The 26,892-nt window shown below is 41.2% G+C and overlaps 1 protein-coding gene across 1 annotated transcript; it reads right to left on the bottom strand.

Moving 5' to 3' along the window:
• Positions 1–26,691, bottom strand: LOC133535414 (inositol hexakisphosphate kinase 2-like). Its single transcript, XM_061875238.1, has 5 exons — positions 26,184–26,691; positions 15,612–15,840; positions 11,714–11,898; positions 8,192–8,367; positions 1–4,258 (listed from the first exon to the last, which is right to left on the bottom strand). Exons 1-5 carry the CDS (start codon positions 26,410–26,412, stop codon positions 3,626–3,628), a joined length of 1,452 nt encoding a protein of 483 aa, XP_061731222.1. The 5' UTR covers positions 26,413–26,691; the 3' UTR covers positions 1–3,625.
• Positions 26,692–26,892: the final 201 nt, after the last annotated feature.

Here is a 26,892-nt window from a genome sequence, read left to right as displayed (position 1 = left end):
TTAAAACAAACCAAAGTCTTTATTCTTCCCCCATGAAACTGGACAAAACAGAGGTATCCAAACATATATCAATGAATATCATTATTGTAATAAAGTGGAATGTAGCGCTCTCCCTTCTTACATTTGAAGCGTTAAGTTTACTCGATGAGACTTTGTCCAAATAAATAAATACGTCTCGAAGCCTGCTAGGAATATAGCCTCTGGAAGTCAAGATGATTATTCAAGCTGCATACACTCTCGCCCTGGCTGAATGTGTTTAAGTGCCAACTCTCTTTGGAAATCGTCCTTCCTCAGCTTTATTTTGTGGAAAGTGACTCGTTCGAAGCTAAAAGAAACCGCAGACCGCACGGAAACAATGTAGAGCGCCGACTAAACTGAAACAGGAAGTGGGACTTTTGCTCCTCTTCCGTCGCCCAGTTGGCGTCAAAGCGTCAGATGTAGTGTTGGTGTTGTTGTGCGTCTGTGTTCTTGTATTTCTACAATTCTTGAGACATCAAAGAAAAGTACCGTCCATGTGAGGACCGGGTGAACAAGTTCGGGCCGAAATCATGGAAAATTAGGAAAACTAATAGAGAAGGTCTTATTTGCACCCCTGGGGGTTAAAACTATCAAATTTAGGATGGCCCCTCTGGCCAACATATGAAATAACAAGTGTGTGTAAGAAATTGAAATGCGCCCCCTTTGGCTAAAATTAATTGAAAAAAATTAAATGAATATGTATATAAAGACATACTGTAATAAATTGAAGTGAATAATGTAGATTAAAAACCAATTATAGACAATATATATATATATAATTAAATTAAAAGCTTACGTTTTTTAAATTTGCATAGTATGTATATATTATTAATGTAGCAATTACAAATTTTATATATGTACATATATCCATCCATCCATCCATCCATTTTTCTACCGCTTATTCCCTTTGGGGTCACGGGGGGTGCTGGTGCCTATCTCAGCTACAATTGGGCGGAAGGCGGTGTACACCCTGGACAAGTTGCCACCTCATTGCAGCTTTTATATATATATATATATATATATATATATATATATATATATATATATATATGGCAAGGGTGGTCCTAAAGAGGTAGGCATTTTTTGGAGGTCTCAAGAAGGTCGGAAATACAAGAATGTGTGTAAGTGTGTGTGTGTTCTTGTATTTCTACCCTTTTTGAGATATCAACACGGAAAAGTACCGTCCATGGAAAATTAGGAAAACTAATAGAGAATGTCTCATTTGCACCCCTGGTGGTGAAATCTATCAAAATGGGGGTAGTCCCAAAAAGGAGGGATTTTTCAAATTGACTGTGACGGTGTTAAAAGTGCTCCCCCTCTGGTCAACATATGAAATAACAAGTGTGTGTAAGAAATTGAAATGCGCCCCCTTTGGCCAAAATTAATTAAAAAAATAAAATAAATATGTATATAGAGACATACGGTAATAACTTGAAGTGAATAATGAAGATTAAAAAACAATTAAAAAATAATAATAATAAAGGCTTACTTTTTTTATATTTGCATAGTATGTATATATTATTAATGTAGCAAATCCAAATCTTTTTATATCTAGAAAGGGCGGTCCTAAAGAAGTAGGCATTTTTCGGCGTTCTCAAGAGGGTACCAAATACAAAAATGCTTGTGTTCTTGTTTTTCCTGCCCTTCTGGAGACATCAAGGAAAAGTACCGTCCATATGAGGACCGGTGAACAAGTTAGGACATAAATCATGGTCCCAATATGGAAAACCATTGCATCTAATAGAGAATGTCTCATTTGCACCCCTGGTGGTGAAATCTATCAAAATAAGGGTGGTCCCAAAAAGGAGGGATTTGTCGGATGGACTGTGTGTCGGTTTTAAAAGTGCTCCCCCTTTGGCCAACATATGAAATAACAAGTGTGCGTAAGAATTTGAAATGCGGCCAAAATTAATTAATAAAAATAAAATATATATATTTATAAATGGTTGATTTATATAGGCTAGTAAGGTAAAGTTTTGTACCCGACAAGTTTCGGCTGCCTTGCTTCTGGCTTCTTCGGTCTACTTTACTAGCTTTTATATAAAACAACCATTTCTAAATACACATCAGTGGGCTAAATGAACCTCTACAAAACAAGTATGTATATGGAGACATACTGTAATAATTTGAAATAAATAATTTAGACTAAAAATTATTTACAAACAAAAAATTCAAAATAAAAAAATGAATTAAAAGCTTACCTTTTTCATATTTGCATAGTTTGTATATATTATTAAAAATGTAAATAAAAATATTTTTATATCTAGAAAGTGTGGTCCTAAAGAGGTAGGCATTTTTCGGAGGTCTCAAGAAGGTAAGAAATACAAAAATATGTGTATATGTTATTGTATTTCTACCCTTCTTGAGACATCAACAAGTAAGGACATAAATCCATCCATTTCCTACCGCTTGTCCCTTTTATGGTCCCAATACAGAAAACCATTGCATCTAATAGAGAATGTTTCATTTGCACCCCTGGTGTTGAAATCTATCAAAATGAGGGTGGTCCCAAATAGGAGGGATTTTTCAAATGGATTGTGTGTCGCTTTTAAAAGTGCTCCCCCTCTGGTCAACATATGAAATAAGTGTGAATAAGAAATTGTAAATATGGCCCATTTGGACAAAGTTAATTTAATCCATCCATCCATTTTCTTCCGCTTATTCCCTTTGGGGTCGCTGGAGCCTATCTCAGCTACAATCGGGCGGAAGGCGGTGTACACCCTGGACAAGTCACCACCTCATCGCGGGGCCAACACAGAGACAGACAACATTCACACTCTATTTTTTTTTTTGCCAATCAACCTATTCCCAGGTGCATGTTTTTGGAAGTGGAAGGCTTTATTTTTTTTAATTATTATTATTATTTTCTTAATTAATTTAAAAAATAAAATAAATATGTACATCGAGACATACTGTAATAACGAAGTGAATCATGAAGATTAAAAAACAATTAAACTAAATATTTTTTAAAAATTAATCAATAAAAGCTTATTTTTCTATATTTGCAGTTTTAATATATTATTAATCTAGTAAATACAAATCTTTATATACCGTATTTCCTTGAATTGCCGCAGGGCATATAGTATGCGCCTGCCTTTATTTACTGCCGGGTCGAACTCGCTTCCCAAAATAATTAGCGCATGCTTAGTATTACCGCCTGGTCAAACTCGTGACCATCATTTTCAAAATGGAGGAGGCTGATTTCAATACCGGTAATTTGAAATCGCATAAAGGAAGGAAGATTAAGAGCTATTCAATAGGATTTAAGGTCCAAGCTTACATCACACTCAAATTTTTACTGCATGCCTTTGGTAAGTGCCGGAGTGAGAAGAGGTTTTAAAATAATTAGCGCATGCTTACTTTTACCGCATGCCTTTGGTAAGCTCAGGAGTGAGAAGAGGTTTTAAATTAATTAGCGCCCCGGCGGCAATTCAAGGAAATACGGTAGTTTTTATATATTATTGTAGTAAATACTAATCTTTATACATTTAAAAAGGGTGGTACTAAAAGGGTAGGCATTTTTTGGAGGTCTCGAGAAGGTAAGAAATACAAGAATCTGTGTGTGTGTGTGTGTGTGTGTGTGTGTGTGTGAGATGGACAACTCTGTCTAACCCGAGCGTTGGTCCTCCAGCTCGGAGATGATGGCGATCAGGTTCTGGAGGCCGAAGATGTAGCCGCTGTCCTGGCCCTCGTGGACCACGCTGTCCTCGCAGTAATGTCTGCAGGTGGTGTGAGCAAAGTCTATCATCCTCACGTCCACCACGGGGCTGCGAGGGCTTGAATGGGACATGCAGCCGCCGCCACTGCTGCTGCTACTACTGCTGCTGCTGCTACTAGAGCAACTGCTGCTGTCATCCCCTGTTGAGGAGGGACGGCGGGGGAAATCAAGAGCGCCCGCTACTTCCTCTTCCTCCAGTTCGGGATCAGCGTCCTCCTCCTCCTCGTCCTCCTCGTCTTCTTCCGAGAGGCCGCTCTGAGTGCGTCGGCGTGTGTGTTTGCGGTGTGGCGCCCCGTCGTAGATGATGAGCAGGGAGCTGGAGTAGAAGCGGTAGGACTCGCAGGCCTCCAGCGCGGCTTGCATGTCTCGGAGGCGACGCAGCACCGGGGAGAGGAGCTCGTGTCGCAGGCGCCGTCCGCTGTGGAAGAACTGCAGCAACGCCTCCTTGAAGTCCTCCGAGGTGAGCTTGCGGCCGTGGTACTTGTTCATGAACATCAGGTGGCCGGTGTCCGACTGATACACCTGGTGGCACACGGAAGACATGGAGGATTTAGTAATGAGATGTCAATACATGGATATTGGACTGCATATTTAAATAAAACGCGTTTTTTTGCCAAAACTACAACATATTAAAGGCCTACTGAAACCCACTACTATCGACCAGGCAGTCTGATAGTTTATATATCAATGATGAAATATTAACATTGCAACACATGCCAATACGGCCTTTTTAGTTTACTAAAATGCAATTTTAAATTTCCCGCGGAAGTATCATGCTAAAACGTCGGGGTATGATGACGTCACGCATTTTGTTTCAGCCCCGTTCCCAGCTATAAGTCGTCTCTTTTCATCGCATAATTTCACAGTATTATAGACATCTGTGTTGCTGAATCTTTTGCAATTTGTTCAATGGATAATGGAGACGTCAAAGAAGAAAGCTGTAGGTGGGAAGCGGTGTATTGCGGCCGCCTTTAGCAACACAAACACAGCCGGTGTTTCTTGTTTACATTCCCGAAAGATGACGGTGAAGCTTTACTATGGAACAGAGCGGTCAAGCGAACACGATTGGATTGGACCACACACACAAAGTACAGTGTATTATGCAGCGGTCATTTCGAAAGATCGTGTTTCGAAGAGGGTCCCTTGGGAAGGGCAAAGATGGGCATCGCCACCACCCGTCGACTGGTGCTGAAGAACGGTGCGGGGCTGACCTTCAGGTTGTACAGGTACGACCATATAATCTCACTAAAACACTAGTAGCACAATAAGCAGCTAAGGGATTTTCCAGAATTCTCCTAGTAAATGTGTCTAATAACATCTGAATTGCTCCCACTGTATAGTCTTTTTTTTTCTAGTCCTACACTCTCACTTTCCTCATCCACAAATCTTTCATCTTTGCTCAAATTAATGGGGAAATCGTCGCTTTCTCGGTCCGAATCGCTCTCGCTGCTGGTGGCCATGATTATAAACAATGTGAGGATGTGAGGAGCTCCACAACCCGTGACGTCACGCGCACATCGTCTGCTACTTCCGGTACAGGCAAGGCTTTTTTATTATCGATCAAAAGTTGCGAACTTTATCGTGGATGTTCTCTACTAAATCCTTTCAGCAAAAATATGGCAATATCGCGAAATGATCAAGTATGACACATAGAATGGACCTGCTATCCCCATTTAAATAAGAAAATCTCATTTCAGTAGGCCTTTAAAGGCCTACTGAAAGCCACTACTACCAACCACGCAGTCTGATAGTTTATATATCAATGATGAAATATTAACATTGCAACACATGCCAATACGGCCGGTTTAGTTTACTAAACTGCAATTTTAAATTTCGCGTGGAAGTATCATGCTAAAACGTCGGGGTATGATGACGCGTGCGCGTGATGTCACACATTTTGTTTCAGCACCGTTTCTAGCTATAAGTCGTCTCTTTTCATCACATAATTCCACAGTATTATAGACATCTGTGTTGCTGAATCTTTTGCAATTTGTTCAATGGATAATGGAGACGTCAAAGAAGAAAGCTGTAGGTGGGAAGCGGTGTATTGCGGCCGCCTTTAGCAACACAAACACAGCCGGTGTTTCCTTGCTTACATTCCCGAAAGATGACGGTGAGCTTTACTATGGAACAGAGCGGTCAAGCGAACACGATTGGATTGGACCACACACACAAAGTACAGTGTATTATGCAGCGATCATTTCGAAAGATCGTGTTTCGAAGAGGGTCCCTTGGGAAGGGCAAAGATGGGCATCGCCACCACCCGTCGACTGGTGCTGAAGAACGGTGCGGGGCTGACCTTCAGGTTGTACAGGTACGACCATATAATCTCACTAAAACACTAGTAACACAATAAGCAGATAAGGGATTTTCCAGAATTATCCTAGTAAATGTGTCTAATAACGTCTGAAACGCTACCACTGTATAGTCGTTTTTTTTCCCCAGTCCTACACTCTCACTTTCCTCATCCACAAATCTTTCATCCTCGCTCAAATTAATGGGAAAATTGTCGCTTTCTCGGTCCGAATCGCTCTCGCTGCTGGTGGCCATGATTGTAAACAATGTTCAGATGTGAGGAGCTCCACAACCCGTGACGTCACGCGCACATCGTCTACTACTTCCGGTACAGGCAAGGTTTTTTTATTAGCGACCAAAAGTTGCGAACTTTATCGTGGATGTTCTCTACTAAATCCTTTCAGCAAAAATATGGCAATATCGCGAAATGATCAAGTATGACACATAGAACGGACCTGCTATCCCCGTTTGAATAAGAAAATCTCATTTCAGTAGGACTTTAACATACGAGAATGACAGAAGCCGTTAAAAAGTAGGGCTGTCAATGTTAACTATGTACAGTCGTGGTCAAAAGTTTACATACACTTGTGAAGGCCATCTTGAGTTTCCAATCATTTCTACAATTCTTATTTTTTGTGATAGAGTGAACACCCCCAAATTCAGGAGATGGGGACGGTTGGGGGGGGGCTTAGGGTTGAGATTCCCCTTTGAGCTGTCCTGGATGAAATAATTTTGGAACTAGCAAGCGTATTTCTTCTTCTTACTCCTCGTCGCCATGTCTCCTCTTCGTTCGTCTGCTTCGTCTCTTTCTTGTTGTGCGTGCGGTGAGTTCCAAAAGCCCTGGATGTTATTGTAGCGTTCCGAAAGAGTTAGTGCTGCAAGGGGTTCTGGGTATTTAAGAGTGTTACTAAAACAGCCTTCTTTCATCTCCATAATATCGCTAAAATTCGATCCATTTTGTCCACTAGCGACGCTGAGATAATTATCCATGCGTTTGTTACGTCTCGTCTGCCCACATATGCGGTCCTCTCCAAGGTTTCTCATAGTCACTGTCACCGACGTCCCACTGAGGTGAGTTTTTCCTTGCCCTTATGTGGGCTCTGTACCGCGGTTGTCGTTGTGGCTTGTGCAGCCCTTTGAGACCCTTGTGATTTAGGGCCATATAAATAAACCATTGATTATTTGTTCTGTTGTGTTACGGTGCGGATGTTCTCCCAAAATGTATTTGTCATTCCTGTTTGGTGTGGGTTCACAGTGTGGCGCATAGTCGTAACAGTGTTAAAGTTGTTTATACGGCCACCCTCAGTGTGACCTGTATGGCTGTTGACCAAGTATGCCTTGCATTCACTTGTGTGTGTTTGTGCTAAAAAATGTAAGTTAACATTAAATCAGTTAAAAGATCATACAAAGTGTCAGCATTTCTTGACACCTTCTAAACCATAACCAAGCATGCGTCACTATAGCTCTTGTCTCAAAGTAGGTGTACTGTCACCACCTGTCACATCACACCCTGACTTATTTGGACCTTTTTTGCTGTTTTCCTGTGTGTAGTGTTTTAGTTCTTTTGGTGGCTTTTTCTCTTTAATTGCTATTGTTTCATGTGTTCCTTTGAGCGATATTTCCCGCATCTATTTTGTTTTAGCGATCAATAATATTTCAGTTGTTTTTATCCTTTTTTGTGGGGACATTTTTGATTGTCATGTCATGTTCAGATGTACATTGTGGACGCCGTCCTCGCTCCACAGTAAGTCTTTGCTGTCGTCCAACATTCTGTTTTTCTTTACTTTGTAGCCGGATCAGTTTTTGTTTCATTCTGCATAGCCTTCCCTAAGCTTCAATTACTTTTCTTAGGGGCACTCACCTTTTGTTTATTTTTGGTTTAAGCATTAGACACCTTTTTACCTGCGCACTGCCTTCCGCTGTTTCCGACATCTACAAAGTAATTAGCTACCGGTTGCCACCTACCGATATGGAAGATATTACACGGTTACTCTGCCGAGCTCTAGACAGCACCAACACTCAACAACAACGCATATTTTGCAGATTATAATTACGGGTTTGCAAAAAAATATTTTTAACCCAAATAAGTGAAAATAGATAATCACCCACGGCACAGTGGTTGAAAAACACTGCGCTAGACAACCCTAGTCCACATCATACCTGCATGCCGCAGAGTCGGACGCCTATCGATGCGGACGTGCTCTGCTGGCACTTGCGGATCTGCACGGCTTTCTTCTCCTCGGAGGCATCGTCTCCATGCTGCCGAGTGCCCATCTTCAGGTCCAGCACACACGGCACGGTGTGCCGCCACGTCAGGTTCTCCAGCAGGATGAATTCTGGGAAATTGGATCAAGGAGGACGGCACAGGAATGGTGGTCTCAGCGTTTTTTGTTTTTTTTGCCGGCACACGACACGTTCGATTGTTGCATTGTGCGTTCGCCACGCTCAATCCAAGTCACTAATCTGAGTCTTTAAGTAAAATGACAGTAATAGTTTGTTATTGTGTTATAGTCAGCCACTGATAGTCCGACGATTGTGTGCGCTATAAAAAAAACGCCACAACATCGGGATATATGAACGTTAGAAATGATATTCTGTGTTATGTGTTTTATGTTGCACGATTGCACCAAGAAAAATTCCTAATTTGTGAACCCGTTTTCAAACAATGGCAATAAAAACTATTGTCATTCTGATATAACATTTGCCCGACTATCGCCGTATCGTGTTAATGCACGCTCAGCCTCCTCGCTAGCGGCTGACGTCCCTCCAGTGCAGCTTGTAACCCTCGACCCCATGGCAAAAAAAATAAACTGTGTTTCTTACAAGTATCTTTATCACTGGAGGACAAGGAATAGCTTAACATGCTACACTACACGCCATAGGAGGATACAAAAAAAGCATAGAATGTAAGCACAGGTGGGTGGCTTGATACTTTTATTGACAGTAACAATATCAGTATATGGTCGATACTACAGTGATTAGATATTGTTTTTTTAGTATCACAAAATATTTTTTTGTGTTTGTTATTGTTTAAAAATATATGAAATAAGTTGCTAAGTTATTTTGCACTATTGACTTCATAATTAATTTTGTATGTATCCATCCATCCATTTCCTACCGCTTATTCCCTTTTGGGGTCGCGGGGGGCGCTGGCGCCCATCTCAGCTACAATCGGGCGGAAGGCGGGGTACACCCTGGACAAGTCGCCACCTCATCGCAGGGCCTTTTATATGTAATAAAAGGAAAAAAAAAATACCGTATTTCCTTGAATTGCTGCCGAGGTGCTAATTAATTCAAAACCTCTTCTCACTCCTGCGCTTAAAAAAGGCATGCGGTAAAAGTAAGCATGCGCTAATTATTATAAAACCTCTTCTCACTCCGGCACTTACCAAAGGCACGCAGTAAAAAATTTGAGTGTGATGTAAGCTTGGACCTTAAATCCTACTGAATAGCTCTTAATCTTCTTCCCTTTATGCGATTTCAAATCACCGGTATTGAAATCAGCCTCCTCCATTTTGAAAATGATGACAGGGGAAGTGTCACTCGTGACGTCACGAGTTTGACCAGGCGGTAATACTAAGCATGCGCTAATTATTTTGCGAAGCGAGTTTGACCCGTCAGTAATTCAAGCCAGGCGCATAATATATGCCCTGTGGCAATTCAAGGAAATACGGTAATTCAAATATTAATTGGTAAAGTGGGATTACAGTTGTGATCAAACATTTTTATCGTTTAATAATCCTTAAAAGTTTAAGTGTGAATATAACCCAGGGTTTCTTAACCTTTTTGACCTCAGGGCCCAACTTTTCAAACTACAGAAGGGCCCGAAGCCCACTCAAATATCAACCCGGAAATAGGAATCTTATTCTTGATTTAAATTAATAATTAAATCTAACCTAATAACAGATTAACAGGATACACCTTGTCTAATGATATGAAAGCACGAGTTGTTCATAAATATTATTTTTAAGACTTAGGTCAGGCTGATTAGAAAATAAATACTAATCAAATATACTGCAAAAAATGTTTTACATACAATTATGCAGTTCCGAAATAAATTAATTTGAAAGAAATAAAACATAATAATAATGTATATTTTTATCAAATAAACTGTCAATAAAACCCAAGTGCAAAAAAAAAAAAAATACAGCGTCACCACTTTAGTCATAATTTTGGCGCTTAAGAACCTACTCTGTGACTTCTTCTGTTTGAAATTGTCATGACCGCCACAAGTGGTGGAAAAGTGTATTACAACCGAGTACGGCCCACAGCTTGGAAACAGATATTTTTTGGCCAGCCCCTTAGGTGGCTCAACAATGGCCCTATGATTAAAAAAAAGTGGTATAGCCAATTCTGCCTCAGTAACTACTTGGTATTGGATCGATACACAAATCTGGAGTATTGCCCAAAATGAATATAAAGTATCCAAACAAGTATTTATTACATTTTAACAGAAATGTAAATAGAATCATGTCACACCCAACTATTACCCATATATTGTGGGGCGGCATAGCTCGGTTGGTAGAGCAACGTGAGGGTTGCAGGTTCGATTCCCGCTTCTGCCATCCTAGTCACTGCCGTTGTGTCCTTGGGCAAGACACTTTACCCACCTGCTCCCAGTGCCACCCACACTGGTTTAAAAATGTAACTTAGATATTGGGTTTCACTATGTAAAGCGCTTTGAGTCACTAGAGAAAAGCGCTATATAAATACAATTCACATAATAATAGTTTTGCGAAAATAACGCAATAGTCACTGCATTCGTCAGCGGCTAAATCAGGAGCCTTTGTAGTCCGTCTTAAAATGCTTCCAATATCATTTATATGACAAAGAATATTTTGTGATATATGTTGTTTTCGGAAGAGGCTCCAATGCATATCGCGATTTTGATTTCAGGCCGTATCGCCCCATCCCTACTTGGCACGATGCCATTGCCAAAAGGATACTGGAGGACAAGGAATAGCTAAACATGCTACACTACACGCCATAAGAGGATACAAAAAAAGCATAGATAACTGCTAAGCTAGAGCTCTTGAATGTAAGCACAGGTGGGTGGCTTGATACTTTTATTGACAGTAACAATATCAGTATATGGTCGATACTACAGTGATTAGATATTGTTTTTTTAGTACCACAAAATATTTTTTAGTTTTTGTTATTGTTTAAAAATAGAAGAAATAAGTTGCTAAGTTATTTTGCACGATTGACTTCATAATTAATTTTGTTTGTATCTATCCATCCATTTTCTACCGCTTATTCCCCTTTAGGGTCGCGGGGGGCGCTGGCGCCCATGTCAGCTAAAATCGGGCGGAAGGCGGGGTACACCCTGGACAAGTCGCCACCTCATCGCAGGGCCTTTTGTATGTAATAAAAGATATTGGGTTTCACTATGTAAAGCGCTTTGAGTCACTAGAGAAAAGCGCTATATAAATATAATTCACATATTAATAAATAGATTAATAATAGTTTTGCGAAAATAACGCAATAGTCACTGCATTCGTCAGCGGCTAAATCAGGAGCCTTTGTAGTCCGTCTTAAAATGCTTCCAATATCATTTATATGACAAAGAATATTTTGTGATATATGTTGTTTTCGGAAGAGGCTCCAATGCATATCGCGATTTTGATTTCAGGCCGTATTGCCCCATCCCTACTTGGCACGATGCCATTGCCAAAAGGATACTGTATTGATTCCGGTGCTTGGCGTTCTCCTTCATCCTCTGCAGGTGCTGCTGGTGACACTTGAGGCTCCACGGGTTGTGTTGGAGCTGCGGGACAGCATTGCTGTGGCTGTGCTCCAGGCGGTAGTACAGAACCTCGGCCTGCTGCAGCCACTCCAGCTCGACATCTTCCAGCAGCTTGTGAGCGCTGTTGGGAGGAGATGCAGCCACATTTTAAAAACAGGGTCTCATGGCGAGTCAATAAGTTATCCCCTCCATAAGACTGTAACGTTTCGCTTAAACCAGGGGGCTCAAACGCGTTATTTTGCGGCCCGCACCTTGATGTGAAATTTTACTGTTGGTGCGTCCCGCGAGTTCTATATGAATGACGCTATGCAGCGTCATATTTGTATACCCTCAAAAATTGGGAGACTCCCATTATCTAGTGCCCTTCCAGGGGTAAACTTTCTCCAGACGTATAATATTAAGGGGGCACCGTGGAGGCACTGCCTCTGCTGACCTCTACAAACTATACAAAAACTGTGCCAGCCCAGCCACAAGTTGTATTCGCCTTCTGTAGACGCGGTTGGGCTACTGCAAAACATAGTTGATCAACAGCCACACAGGTCACACTGAGGGTGGCCGTATAAACAACTTTAACACTGTTATAAATATGTGCCACACTGTGAACCCACACCAAACAAGAATGACAAACACATTTTGGGAGAACATCCACACCGTAACACAACATAAACACAACAGAAAAAATACCCAGAATCCCATGCAGCCCTAACTCTTCCGGGCTACGTCATACACCACCACCCTAACCTACTTAGTGGCTTAGTGGTTAGAGCGTCCACCCTGAGATCGGTAGGTCGTGAGTTCACCCCCGGCCGAGTCATACCAAAGACTATAAAAATGGGACCTGCTTGGCACACAGCATTAAGGGTTGGAATTGGGGGTTAAATCACCTGTATACTCTAGCCTTTAAATAGACCTCCTTTTTAGACCAGTTGATCTGCCGCTTCTTTTCTTTTTTCTCCTATGTCCCCCCTCTCCCTTGTGGAGGGGGTCCGGTCCGATGACCATGGATGAAGTACTGGCTGTCCAGAGTCGAGATCCAGGATGGACCGCTCGTCGGGACCCAGGATGGACCGCTCGCCTGTGTATCGGTTGGGGACATCTCTACGCCGCTTGGGTGGTTTCCTGTGGAGGGGACTCTCGCTGCTGTCCTGGATCCGCTTTGAACTGAACTCTCGCGGCTGTGTTGGAGCCACTATGGATTGAACTTTCACAGTATCTTGTTAGACCCGCTCGACATCCATTGCTTTCGGTCCCCTGGGGGGGGGGGGAGGGGTTGCCCACATCTGAGGTCCTCTCCAAGGTTTTTCATAGTCAGCATTGTCACTGGCGTCCCACTGGATGTGAATTCTCCCTGCCCACTGGGTGTGAGTTTTCCTTGCCCTTTTGTGGGTTCTTCCGAAGATGTCGTAATGATTTGTGCAGTCCTTTGAGACATTTGTGATTTGGGGCTATATAAATAAACATTGACTGATTGATTGATTGAAAAATGATTCCCGGGCGCGGCACCGCTGCTGCCCACTGCTCCCCTCACCTCTCAGGGGGTGATCAGGGGTAATGGGTCAAATGCAGAGAATAAATTCGCCACATCTAGTATGTGTGTGACAATCATTGGTACTTTAACTTTAACTTTGTTGTGTTACAGTGAAGATGTTCTCCCAAAATGTGTTTGTCATTCTTGTTTGGTGTGGGTTCACAGTGTGGCGCATATTTGTAACAGTGATTTATACAGCCACCCTCAGTGTGACCCTTATGGCTGTTGATCAAGTATGTCTTGCAGTCTCTTTTGTGGAAATGAAGAAACCTCGTGCAAAATGTGACTGGGTCGGCAAACTGTTTGAGTGATGGAGAAGCGAACTAGACGTCAGATTGTAGAGAAATTAAAATTAAATGAATTATATCTATATAGCGCTTTTTCTTTAGTGACTCAAAGCGCTTTACATAGTGACACCCAATATCTAAGTTACATTTAAACCAGTGTGGGTGGCACGGGGAGCAGGTGGGTAAAGTGTCTTGCCCAAGGACACAACGGCAGTGACTAGGATGGTGGAAGCGGGGATCGAACCTGCAACCCTCAAGTTGCTGGCACAGCCGCTCTACCAACCGAGCTATACCGCCCCAAGAGGACGTTTAAGACGGTACCATCACGTCCACGCCCTTAAAATTGTTGACCGGGTGAAAACCGGGCGAATGATTGCCCCGGTAGATTTTTCGGGAGGGGCACTGATATTCGGGTGCTTCCCGGAAAGATCGCGAGAGTTGGCTAGTATGTTGCTAGGGCGGGAAAACCATTCAAAAGAAGGTGAATTTATTAAAAAGTGCATGTTAGATTTTTATAAGAAATCTTTACTTGCGGCCCATGTATGTGCAGCCAAAATCATTTAGACCAGGGGTGTCAAACTCAAATACAGAGTGGGCCAAAATTTAAAACCGAACCAAGCCGCGGGCCAAGGTTGAACAAATTAACCTTTTAATAGGGACCCAAACAAGTTTTGCATTAAATATTGAACAAGCAAGGCTTATATAACTTTATAGTGACATGCAAAATCCAGTTTCAAATAATAATAATAATTTAAAAAATATCAATGGCATATCAAATAAAATTTTAATAAAAATTATATGCCTTTTTTTCTATTTGCAATCTTCTGAGGTAAATATCATTTTTTCTCCACAGGCTAATAATACATTTTGAAAATAAAATAACAATAATGAATGAACCAAACATTCAAGCCTTGAAGTAGCAATAGAAAATGCATGAATAAAACGTTAATTATTGGTCAGTTTGCTGGAAGTTTCCCGGAAGAGTTAGTGCTGCAAGGGGTTCTGGGTATTTGTTCTGTTGTGTTACGGTGCGGATGTTCACCCGAAATGTGTTTGTCATTCTTGTTTGGTGTGGGTTCACAGTGTGGCGCATATTTGGAACAGTGGTAAAGTTCTTTATACGGCCACCCTCAGTGTAACCTGTATTCACTTGTGCGTGTGTGTGTAAAAGCCACAAATATTATGTTACACGCTGTTAGTATGGAGGAAAAGCGGACGTGACGAAAGGTTGTAGAGAACGCTAAAGGCAGTGCCTTAAATGCACGCTCCCAATATAGATGTCCAGGTGGAAATCGGTAGAAATTCGGGAGAATGGTTGCCCCGGGAGATTTTCGGGAGGGGCACTGAACTTCGGGAGTCTACCGGGAAAATTAGGAGGGTTGGCAAGTATGAGTATTAGCGGTGAATGCGGTGTTACGGCGGCACAGACGCTGTATAACACCGGCGGGGCAGCTCTAATGCTAAATTGATATTGCCTCAAGGGCCAAATTAAATTACACGGCGGGCCAGATTTGGCCCGCGGGCCAGAGTTTGACACCCATGATTTAGACGGCCTAAAAATGACTGTTAAAAACAATGTTTTAAAAAAAACAAAAAAAACAGATTGTTCAAAATTAGGAATTTAAAGGGAATAAGCGGTAGAAGATGGATGGATGGATAGTGTAGCGGCCGTCCATTCATTCAACAAAAGTTTTTCCCAAAGTGTTCCGCCCGGGACTCAAACCCAGGTCGCTGGCCTGAGGGGCAAGAGTACTGACTGCTGAGCTAAAAGCCCATCGCAATTTGGATGTGAATCAATTTTTTTGGATCACTCTAAGCGCACACGCCTGGGCAATTTGTACACAAAATGGCTCGCAAACGCTAAAGAGATTCTATCAGTTCACTTAAAAGAGCCATTCAAAAGATTAGAATCGTTCGCAAACGTCACATATTGCCAAACACAAGTCAGACATACATGCAAACAACATTCAACAATGCAGACATGATGAGGCAGTACTTGTAAGTCCGTTTTCTTCTCACCTCTTATCTTTGCGGGAGTGGCGACTGCGTCCGTCTTTGCTGAGGTTATCGTTCTCCGCCAGGGGCGAGGATGCCAGCATTTTGCTCCACTTGAGCATCTTGCTTTTGGGCTCACTGTCGGCCGAGGGGTCCTTGTTCTCCAGGTCGGCCGCCAGGTCGCTGCGGAGCGGGTAGGCGATGAGGCAAAGGTCCCCTTCTTCATCTTCTTCGAAGCTGACGGACACGACACCTGGAACGACAGGTGACACCATTTCGTCACTGCTGCGTCGCATTGTTTTATTTCTGACATGGCGCCTTGTGAGGGTAGAACACCAGCAAATATACCAACAGGTAGCCAAAATCGGGGATTCTCAGACCAAGAATCACTTACCGTAAACACCAAACACTAAGCCGCTACTTTTTCCCCACACTTTAAACCCTGCGGCTGATAAAATGGTGCGGCCATAATACACAAAGATTTCCAAAAATCCCAAGCGGCGCCATCTATTGGAAGAATTTGCAGGTGCTGCAGTGTCCTTCCAGTTACTGCTCTCAAACGGAAGCAAAGTGCTTTTCAGTCTTCTCGCCGTCTATAACGTTCCTACTAAGGATTCTTTTTCACAACTCCAAGCAACATTTGTAGGTTTTACAATTGTGGGAGGGGGCATGGCCTGCGGACCTGCAGCGAAGCGGGGATGTGCCAGGACCGGCTTCGAAATCAGCGACAGGTGCATAGATGGCCCAGCTGGGCGCGTTTAACCAATCACCTGTCGCTCTGTTAAAGGCAGCAGCCTAATGGCTTAAAAGCATATGAAGAACTCTATATTGAAAAATAAATCATTGTTCACTAGGGGGAACGAGACTGTCATTTCCGTCCTTGGTGGTCTGAAGAACCCGTAGGGGCAAGACCTCCACAACGATATAACTAAAACTGTTAATACTTACTAAAACGTCCCATGAGTGATGTCTGTAGGAGTGTTTTCATGCATATTTTTAGGTGTTATTATGTCATGATGCTAGTCATTAGCATTAGCTACTATGCTAACACATTTACGAGTGTCCGTGTTAGCATTAGTAACTTAATTAGCATTAGTAATGATTCCCGGGCGCGGCACCGCTGCTGCCCACTGCTCCCCTCACCTCTCAGGGGGTGATCAAGGGTGATGGGTCAAATGCAGAGAATAATTTCGCCACATCTAGTATGTGTGTGACAAACATTGGTACTTTAACTTTGTTGTGTTCATGTTGTGTTACAGTGCGGATGTTCTCCCAAAATGTGTTTGTCATTCTTGTTTGGTGTGGGTTCAGAGTGTTTTGTATTGTATTTGTATTGTTTCAGTTTCATAAATTACTTGGTAAATTCACCAAGATCTCACCGCGGAGTTATTGAGTCCGTTTAGCTGACTTCAGCTAGCGGGTCCATGACGATGACTTCTGTTTTGTATGATCAGCCGTTTTACTGCCACCATTTGGAAACAATTAAGATATGTAAATAAACATTTATAAAATATTTCTGTGTAAATAACTCATTGCACAACGTATATATCTGTGGCTCATAGTCCGTTGCGGGTAATATCCAACCATCTATTTCTACCGCTTGTTCGTTTCAGGGTCGCTGGAGCCTATCTCAGATGCATTCGGGCGGAAGGAGTAGCACACCCTGGACAAGTCGCCACCTCATCGCGGTGCGGGTAATGTATTGAAAATATTGATTTTCTATAATCCGGAAAATATGGTACTAAAATATCCAAACACAGTGTTACTGTTCAAACTTTGTGTAAAAATATTAATATAAACCCCCACCTTGTTTTTAATAAATACTTGGGACTACTGCGCTACTCTATTTAAAGGTTGGTCAATATGGTGGTACTCGGAGAGCCAAGTATTTTCTGAAAAAGGTTTAAGAACTACTGGTAGACAGTCAAGGGATGTCATGTGAAATGGGGGCAACTACAGATATCCGATATTGTTCAACTCTTAATTACCGATATCAACCGATACCGATATATACGGTCGTGGAATTAACACATTATTAAGCCTAATTTTGGTGTGATGCCCCGCTGGATGCAATAAACAATATAAGGTTTTCCATAGTAAATCAACACAAGTTATGGAAAAAAAATGCCCTGAGATAATACTGATACCCACTACAACTATGGGAAATACTATACTTTGATTTTCACAAAGTGCATTATTCTATTTTTATTTTTTTAAAACATGCCTCAAAACAACAGCTACAAAAACAACGAAGGCACACAGCTTCAGTCCAGAGCATTTTTTTCCCGAGGGAGCTCTTCTGAAGGAATCAATAAAGTACTATCTATCTATCTATCTATCTAGAGCAGGGGTCGGGAACCTTTTTGGCTGAGAGAGCCATGAAAGCCAAATATTTAAAAATGTATTTCCGTGAGAGCCATAAAATATTTTTTAACACTGAATACAACTAACTGTGTGTATTTCTAAGTAAGACCAACATGTTTAGAGTATAATAAATCCCTTATTCGTTTTAATAACATTATTATTCTGAAGTTAACCAATAATAAATCGAATACTTCTTACCATTAATGCGACTACTTGAACAAGTCTGGTAGAAAACAGATGGATGGATAAAATGCATGAGAATGTTTTGTATTTTGAACGTTATTTTTAGGTCTGTGCTTACTAGCGGAATTATTCATAATTATCGTGTTAAGCCAGTGGTGCCCACCGCACACTGAAAAATCAGAGCAAGCGTGGGCCATTTTCATAATTTTTATTTTAAAAACCAATACAATATATGTATAAAAAATATACATTTAGGCCTCCACTCAGTTATGATCCCGGGGACCTCAAAGGGTTTTGGTAAAAAAAAAAAAATTAAAAATGTGTCATTATTCAGTATTATAATTTTTATTATTATGCAAGTTTTAAATCTCTAGATCAAAATTAGAAAAAAAAATTAAAAAAACACTTAAATATGCAATATTTTCACCCAATAACTTTTTTAGGTGGAATGTTTGAGATTATATAATAATTGGAGCCTTAATTTTGGATTTTGATTTATTATTATTTTTTGAGCAATGACACTTGAAAACAAATCACACTAAAATAATTGGGGAGCCAAAAGTGTCCTACTCATTAAAGTGTTAATAAATAAATTATACCATTTTTTTACTGTTTACTTTTAGCACAATAATCTCGAGATGAACTTCAGATATATCCATCAATTTTAAGTTTTATTGTTGTTTATGTTTTGTTTGTTTTAGGCCCTTGTTTAAAAAAAAAAACAGCTCAGTTTTTTAAATGGTATAACACAAAATATGCAACATTTTCCCCCAAAAATATCTCAAAGTGGAATATTTAATGTGACGTAATCAAAGCCTTGTAAAGGTCAATAATTCAAAATGACATTGTTTTTGATTTATTATTATTTTTTAAAGAAAGAAACAGCGTGTGTGGCAGCTTTGTGTTATAAGAGAAAGCATTGCAACAATTTCTTGTTACATTTCACCTGTTTGCTCTTTTATACCACTTTTTATGTTTTTTATTCTTTTTTAAATTGTATTCTTAAAATGTGCCGTGGGGCCGTTAAAAAATGACCCGCAGGCCGCACTTTGGACAGCCCTGTGTTAAGCAATGCCAGCTAAGATTTATCTGAGAGCCAGATGAAGTCATCAAAAGAGCCACATATGGCTCTAGAGCCATAGGTTCCCTACCCCTGATCTAGAGCATACTTGCCAACCTTGAGGTGTATATTGTAGCGTCCCGGAAGGGTGAGTGCTGCAAGTGATTCTGGGTATTTTTTCTGTTGTGTTTATGTTGTGTTACGGTGCGGATGTTCTCCCGAAATGTGTTTGTCATTCTTGTTTGGTGTGGGTTCACAGTGTGGCGCATATTTGTAACAGTGTTAAAGTTGTTTGTACGGCCACCTTCAGTGTGACCTGTATAGCTGTTGACCAAGTTTGTCTTGCATTCACTTGTGTGTGTGAAAAGCCGTAGATATTATTCAATTGGGCCGGCACGCATATTGGCGCTCTTTACTTCTCCTTACCACTCATACAGCGGCGTTTAAAAAAAGTCATAATTTTACTTTTTGAAACAGGTACCGATAATTTCCGATATTACATTTTAAAGCATTTATCGGGCATCTCTAATGGCAACACATGAAAATATAGTTTAAAAAAATTGGATACAAGAAGTTCAACATCTGTTTCTGTGAGACAACCCGGGAGGCAACACAGAAAAGGCACTATTTGCTACCACACGTAAAGCACACTAGTAAATGTAAACACACAGATAGCAAACACACAGATGTCCATCTGCATTTCAAAACAATCGCCCCGTTCTCTGAGAGTGACGCTGCACACGTGGCGAGGAAGGACGTGGGAATAAAGATAAAGGTGGCAAAGAAGCTGACGGAGGGCAGAATGAATGCTGGCAGACAACACAAAAGACGGGGAATAAGATAAGACCCTTTTGTGGTCACATGACTGCTCCTTTCAATTGGACACAATCAGCAAACGCAGGGTTGTATTATATCTTGTCTATGACGATGGCACAATAGCCAGCTGTAGTCTGGTCTTGTTTTGTGTTTTCCGGTCGAACGTTCTACCTAAAAAGGGCCAACTTGCGAGCTGCAAACCGGCGGAGCGTGTTACGTGTGCCCCGAGGCTGACATGTTAAACCTGTCCCGCAGTGTCCTCTAATGTTCCCGCTCAGTGTCAATCAGGTGTGGCGTGCTTCGGCTCAGGTTGTCTGACGTCAACCATTCCAGGTGACCTCCAAGTGCCTCCTTGGACGTCTGCATGTGAACCAGCTCGTGTCCTTTTTCATGTGCGGGCCGGGAAACAAACACCCGCCCGATTTACCTGTGCAAATACAAACCAGCAAAAAAAAAAACAGCGACGATACGGATTAAAAGCCAAACGATATTTAGCTTTTAACACTACGTGAGTTGTGTGGTCCTGTGTGTTTTTAAATTTTGATTTCTATTTATTGTTTTGATTGGTTTTACCCTTTAAAATAGTTTTTAATCATATTAATATTGGATGTATATATATATATTTTTTGTTGTTGTTCTTGTTTTTATTCAGGTCAGCACGGTGGTATAGGGGTTAGTGTGTTTGCCTCACAATACGAAGGTCCTAAGTCAGGGGTGTCCAAACTTTTTCCAGAGGGCCGCACACTGAAAAATCAAAGCAAGTGGGGGCCATTTATTTTAAAAAACAATCCAATATATGTATAAAAAATATACATTTAGGCCTCCACTCAGGCTTGACCAAAGGGTTTTTGGTAAAAATAAAATGTTGAAAATGTGTCATTATTCAGTATTATTTTTTTTAATTATTATTCAAGTTTTAAATCTCTAGATCAGGGGTCGGGAACCTTTTTGGCTGAGAGAGCCATGAAAGCCAAATATTTCAAAATGTATTTCCGTGAGAGCCATATCATATTTTTTAACACTGAATACAACTAAATGCGTGCTTTTTTAAGTAAGACCAACATTTTTAGAGTATAACAAGTCTCTTATTCTTTTTCACAACATTGTTATTCTGAAGCTAACCAATAATAAATAAAATGTCATGTCTGTTGATCATGTTTTTCTTTGGCCATGTGCTGTTTGTCTTTTGGACTCTTTAAGTTCCTGTTTTTTTCCCACTCCCTTGTCTGGTTTCCTTGGTTACTCATTTTGTCCACATGTTTCTGGTGGACAAAATGCCCGCTCACCTGCTTCCCGAGCACTAATCAGAGGCAGTATTTAAGCTTGTCTTTGCCAGTCAGTCGCCCTGGCGTCAATGTGATCTTTTCTTGCTCTGTGCTGACTTGTTTCATGCCTTGCCATAGTTACGTGCTTCATGCCATGCCAAGTAAGTTTTGTTTGATTTATGTTCATAGTCTGTTTATGACTTAGCTTTCTTCTTAGCCCAAGTTGTGCCTCCGCTGTGAGCGATTTTTGTTTGTATCTTTTTTTAGTTTAAATTAAGTCATGTTTTTACCTAAATGCCATGTCCCGAGTAGTCCGTCTACCTTCCTGGGAGAACGACCCCGCCCCCCCATCGTGACATAAAATACTTCTTACCATTAATGCGACTTCTTGAACAGGTGCGGTAGGAAACGGATGGATGGATTTAAATGCATGAGAATGTTTTATATTTCGAACTTTGTTTTTAGCACTGTGAATTCCAGCGGAGTTATTAATAATTATCGTGTTAAGCAATGTCAGCTAAGATTTATCCGAGAGCCCGATGCAGTCATCAAAAGAGCCACATCTGGCTCTAGAGCCATAGGTTCCCTGCCCCTGCTCTAGATTAACATTAGGTCTATCTGTCAATATGATGTTTTTAATGATTTAAGTTGTATGCTCTTTTTGTCAAAGAAAACCATGTTTCTGTATGGAAAAAAAACACACAACATATGCAATATTTTCACCCAATTTTTAAGTAGAAAATTTGAGATTATATAATAATTGGAGCCGTAAAAAGGTCAACAACTCATAACAAAATTGATTTTAATTCATTATTTTTTTTTTGTGCAATGACACTTAAACACAAAACACACTGATCCAAAAGGGTCCTACTCATTAAAGTGTTAAAAAATAAATTATAATTTTTTTTTTACTGTTTACTTTCAACACAATGGTCTCAAGATCAACTTCATATCTATTCGTCAACTATACGTTTTTTTGTTTGTTCGTTTTAGGCCCTTCTTGAAAAAAAAACAAAAAAAACAGCTCAGTTTTTTATATGACAAACACAAAATATCCAACATTTGCCCACAAAAAAATCTCAAAGTGGAATATTTAATGTGACGTAATTGGAGCCTCGAATAGGTCAATAATTCATAATGACATTGATTTTGATTCACTTATTATTTTTTAAAGAAAGAAACAGCCAGCATGGCAGCTTTGTGTTAGAGTAAACATTACAAAATGTTCCTGTTACATTTGCTCTTTTATACCACTTTTTGAAAAATAAAAAATAAAACTTGATCTTTAATTATGATCATAATTTCTGGTTATGTTAGGCCAGCAGAGAAGGCCTTCCTTGCTGGCCCTGACGGCCAGCCTTAAAATTTTACTTTAAAAACTATACCTATTTTATTTTCTCAATATTTTCATGAATTACATATTTAAATAGCCTTCGGGCCCCCGGACATCATCCTTGCTTAACACCTCTAAAGGCTTAGTTGGCCACATGCGTGGACAGCACCTTTCATCCATCCATTTTCTACTGCTTGTCCCTTTTGGGGTCGCGGGGAGTGCTGGAGCCTATCACAGCTGCATTCAGGTGGAAGGCGGGCTACACCCTGGACAAGTCGCCACCTCATCGAAGGGCTGGACAGCACCTTTTAGCTCTTATTTCCAAAATCGTGTACACTGCTGAATTGGGGTCTTATGGCCGCTTATGTGGACACTTATACTGCCATCTGGTGGTGTCAGAAGAGTATAACATAGAATGGAATTTGGGGGAAAAAAAATTTAAAATAAGAATAAGCATGTCACTAAACATGAAGTACACATTTTTTACTTATGGACTAAGTACATCATATCAAAAGTTGTTATTCTAATTAGGGTCCAATAAGCCCAAATAGCAAAAAGAAATTAAAAAAGCACGTTAAACAAACAGCTTGGGGCCTTAAGAGGTTTTAACCCCTCCGCACTTTGATGCCACTGAAAGCTTAATGTCTTTTATTTATCTATTTCATGAACCATTATTTATAAACTGCAACACTTACAAACAATTGAGAAATAATAATCATCAAAAATAGGTACGAAAACAGTAGAAATCAGCGCCAGGGGTTGTAAACTCAAAGTAACTCAAATAGAATGCAATTATATATATTTATATATATATATTTTTTTCAAACAATGAATTGATTTCGAGTCCTGCAATCAGGTGGCGACTTGTCCAGGGTGTACGCCGCCTTCCGCCCGAATGCAACTGACATAGGCTCCGGCACTGGATGGAAGGATATATAAATATATATAAATAAGTGCAAAGCCATAGGCTCATTCAAATTCAGTAAATAACCTGTGATGAGGTGGTGACTTGTCCAGGGTGACCCCCGCCTCCGTGCAAATGTAGCTGATAGGCTCTAGCACCCAGGCAACCCAAAAAATGACGAGCGGGAAAAAATGGATGGACTGATATATAAATATATATAAATAATTGCAAAGCCATAGGCTCATACAAATTCAGTAAATAACCTGTGATTAGGTAGCGAATTGTCCAGGGTGTACTCCGCCTTCCGCCTGAATGCAGCCGGGATAGGCTCCAGCACCACCCCGCGACCCCAAAAAGGACAAGCGGTAGAAAATGGATGGACGGACATATAAATATATATATATAAATAAGTGCAAAGCCATAGGCTCATACAAATTCAGTAAATAACCTGTGATTAGGTAGCGACTTGTCCAGGGTGTACTCCGCCTTCCGCCTGAATGCAGGCTCCAGCACCACCCCGCGACCCCAAAAGGGACAAGCGGTAGGAAATGGATGGACGTATATATGAATATATATAAATAAGTGCAAAGCCATAGGCTCCTAAAAATTCAGTAAAAAAAACTGTGATGAGGGGGTGACTTGTCCAGGGTGTCCCCGCCTTCCGCCCGAATGCAGCCAAGAGAGGCTCCAGCACAACTCTCTTACCTCTTCCCACCGGAGACACGGGCGGTCACCACACCCCTCCGACTTTCAGGTACCATATAATCTCACTAAAACACTAGTAACACAATAAGCAGATAAGGGATTTGCCAGAATTCTCCTAGTAAATGTGTCTAATAACATCTGATTCGCTCCCACTGCCCTCGCCTTTTTTTTTTCTAGTCCTTCACTCTCACTATCCTCATCCACGAATCTTTCATCCTCGCTCAAATTAATGGGGAAATTGTCACTATCTCAGTCCGAATCGCTCGCGCTGCTGGTGGCCATGATTGTAAACAACGTTCAGATGTGAGGAGCTCCACAACCCGTGACGTCACGCGCACATCGTCTGCTACTTCCGGTACAGGCAAGGCTTTTTTATTAGCGACCAAAAGTTGAAAACTTTATCGTGGATGTTCTCTACTAAATCCTTTCAGCAAAAATATGGCAATATCGCAAAATGATCAAGTATGACACACAAAATGGACCTGCTATCCCCGTTTAAGTAAGAAAATCTCATTTCAGTAGGCCTTTAAAGGCCTACTAAAACCCACTACTACCCACCACGCAGTCTGATAGTTTAAACATCAATGATGAGATTTTAACATTGCAACACATGCCAATATGGCTTTTTTAGTTTACTAAATTCCAATTTTAAATTTTCGTCTTGGAAACGTTGTGTAATGGTGACGTGTACGCAGGACGTCACACGTTTTTAGGAAGTATGAGCGCTACGCACACACACAGCTAAAAGTTGTCTTCTTTAACGGCATAATTACACAGTATTTTGGAGATCTGTCTTGCTGAATCTTTTGCAATTTGCTCAATTAATATTGAAGAAGTCACAGTAGAAAGATGGAGTTGGGAAGCTTTAGCCTTTAGCCACACAAACACACGGTGATTCCTTGTTTAAAATTCCCGGAGCTGAAACTTTGGTATGGATCCCGACTAAGTCAACCAGAAAATTGTGGTTAAAAAGTCGCCACTTACCAGATATCAGCTGAGCTTGTGTCGTCCGTACAGCTGCCGTCGACACCCGTGAGACATGGCGTCAAGACACCCACGGACAAACCCCTCCGACTATCAGGTACTATTAAACTCACTAAAACACTAGCAACATAATAGAAAGATAAGGGATACGTCCTAATGCTATCGCGTTTTTATTTTAAACTCTTTTTATCTTTTTTTTTCCCCTAGTCCGTCGCTATCAATATCCTCAAACACGAATCTTTCATCCTTTTGATTGATTGATACTTTTATTAGTAGATTGCACAGTTCAGTACATATTCCGTACAATTGACCACTAAATGGTAACACCCGAATAAGTTTATCAACTTGTTTAAGTCGGGGTCCACGTTAATCAATTCATGGTAAATAATAATCCTCGCTCAAATTAATGGGGAAATTGTCGTTTTCTCGGTCCGATTAACTGTTTTTGTTGGAGGCTCCCATTAAAAACAATGTGAGGATGTGAGGAGCCATTAACGAGTGACGTCATCCTCGGCGACTTCCGGTACAGACAAGGCTTTTTTATTAGCGACCAAAAGTTGCGAATTTTATCGTCGATGTTCTCTACTAAATCCTTTCTGTAAAAATATGGCAATATCGCGAAATTATCAAGTATGACACATAGAATGGACCTGCTATCCCCGATTAAATAAGAAAATCACATTTCAGTAGGCCCTTAACATGTCGTTTTAATTATTTTTTTTAAAGGAACAAAAAAACTTACATGTATGAATATAAAACTTAGCTAATAGTATAATAAGGTTGGGTGGGTAAAATTAATTTAAAAAAATGTTTTATACGGTAAATCCAAGAAAGTTTATTGTCTTTCATTCCCGCTCTTACTTTCCCTGTTTCCCGTGTCCGACACACAACACGCGTCCTCATATCCGGTGTCCCCCCGCTCTTATGTTCCCCTTACAATAGTTCCGCTATAGCCCCCAATCCGCGTCAGGCGGTTACCTACCTCTGTACTGCGGGGTGAAGCGTCTCATCTCGGCCGGCAGGCTCTTATAGAACTGATGCTCGCGGGGGACGAGCGGCTTGCAGATGGTCTGCTCGCCGAAGCGCAGGACGCACGAATGCCCCCCCACCTGGTGGATGAAGGGCTCAAGTATGACCCCTTTCTCCGTGTAGCACTGCGGCATCTCCGCATCCTTGGCTCGTTGGGCCGGAGCCTCGACGGCCGGACTCATCCTCCTCTGGCCCTGACCACACTTCGGCGGGCATTAGCCTCTTCACGTCCGTCCTGCGGTTATTGTGTCCCCGGGCCCTTTTTTTTTTTTTTTTTTGCGTGCAGATGACCCGGTTCTCCAAAGCGGGACAATGCTCGTTAAAAGCAACGGAAAAAGAGATAATATAGCCCCGGGGGGGGGGGTGGACAATAGGTGGCCGTTTTCTGTACGCAGCCGATAAGGCAGAATGTTCCAGGCGGCGAGTGAAGGCTCTCTGACAGCAGAGAGTGTGTCTGTGTTCTCTCCACACTCGGATTAAAGAAAAAAAAAACATTAAGCCCCGCCCCATTTCCGAGAAGCCCACCAATCAGGAGAAGCCAGAGCCAGCAGTCGGGTGGCAACCCCGGCGAGAGGAGAGGGAGAGCAAAACAAACACACACAAAAAAGAGGAGGGAGGGGGCGGTATCACAACAAGGGAGAAGGGGGCGGGGCTAAACAGGC

The sequence above is a fragment of the Nerophis ophidion genome, linkage group LG16, assembly GCF_033978795.1.
Source record: "Nerophis ophidion isolate RoL-2023_Sa linkage group LG16, RoL_Noph_v1.0, whole genome shotgun sequence".
Taxonomy (NCBI): Eukaryota; Metazoa; Chordata; class Actinopteri; order Syngnathiformes; family Syngnathidae; genus Nerophis; species Nerophis ophidion.
The sequence above is the reverse complement of the archived record's forward strand: the minus strand, read 5'-3'. Positions and strand labels throughout refer to the sequence as shown.

What these genes read in the sequence shown, in the direction of transcription:
- LOC133535414 (XM_061875238.1), bottom strand. Translation starts at nt 26,412, where the DNA reads ATGAGTCCGGCCGTCGAGGCTCCGGCCCAACGAGCCAAGGATGCGGAG. An exon ending in CAAGCACCGGAATCAATACA is followed by an intron (nt 8,368 to 11,713) that starts GTATCCTTTTGG and finishes CCAATTTCCCAG; the next exon opens with AATTCATCCTGCTGGAGAAC. An exon ending in TCCGACTCTGCGGCATGCAG is followed by an intron (nt 4,259 to 8,191) that starts GTATGATGTGGA and finishes GTGTGCCACCAG; the next exon opens with GTGTATCAGTCGGACACCGG.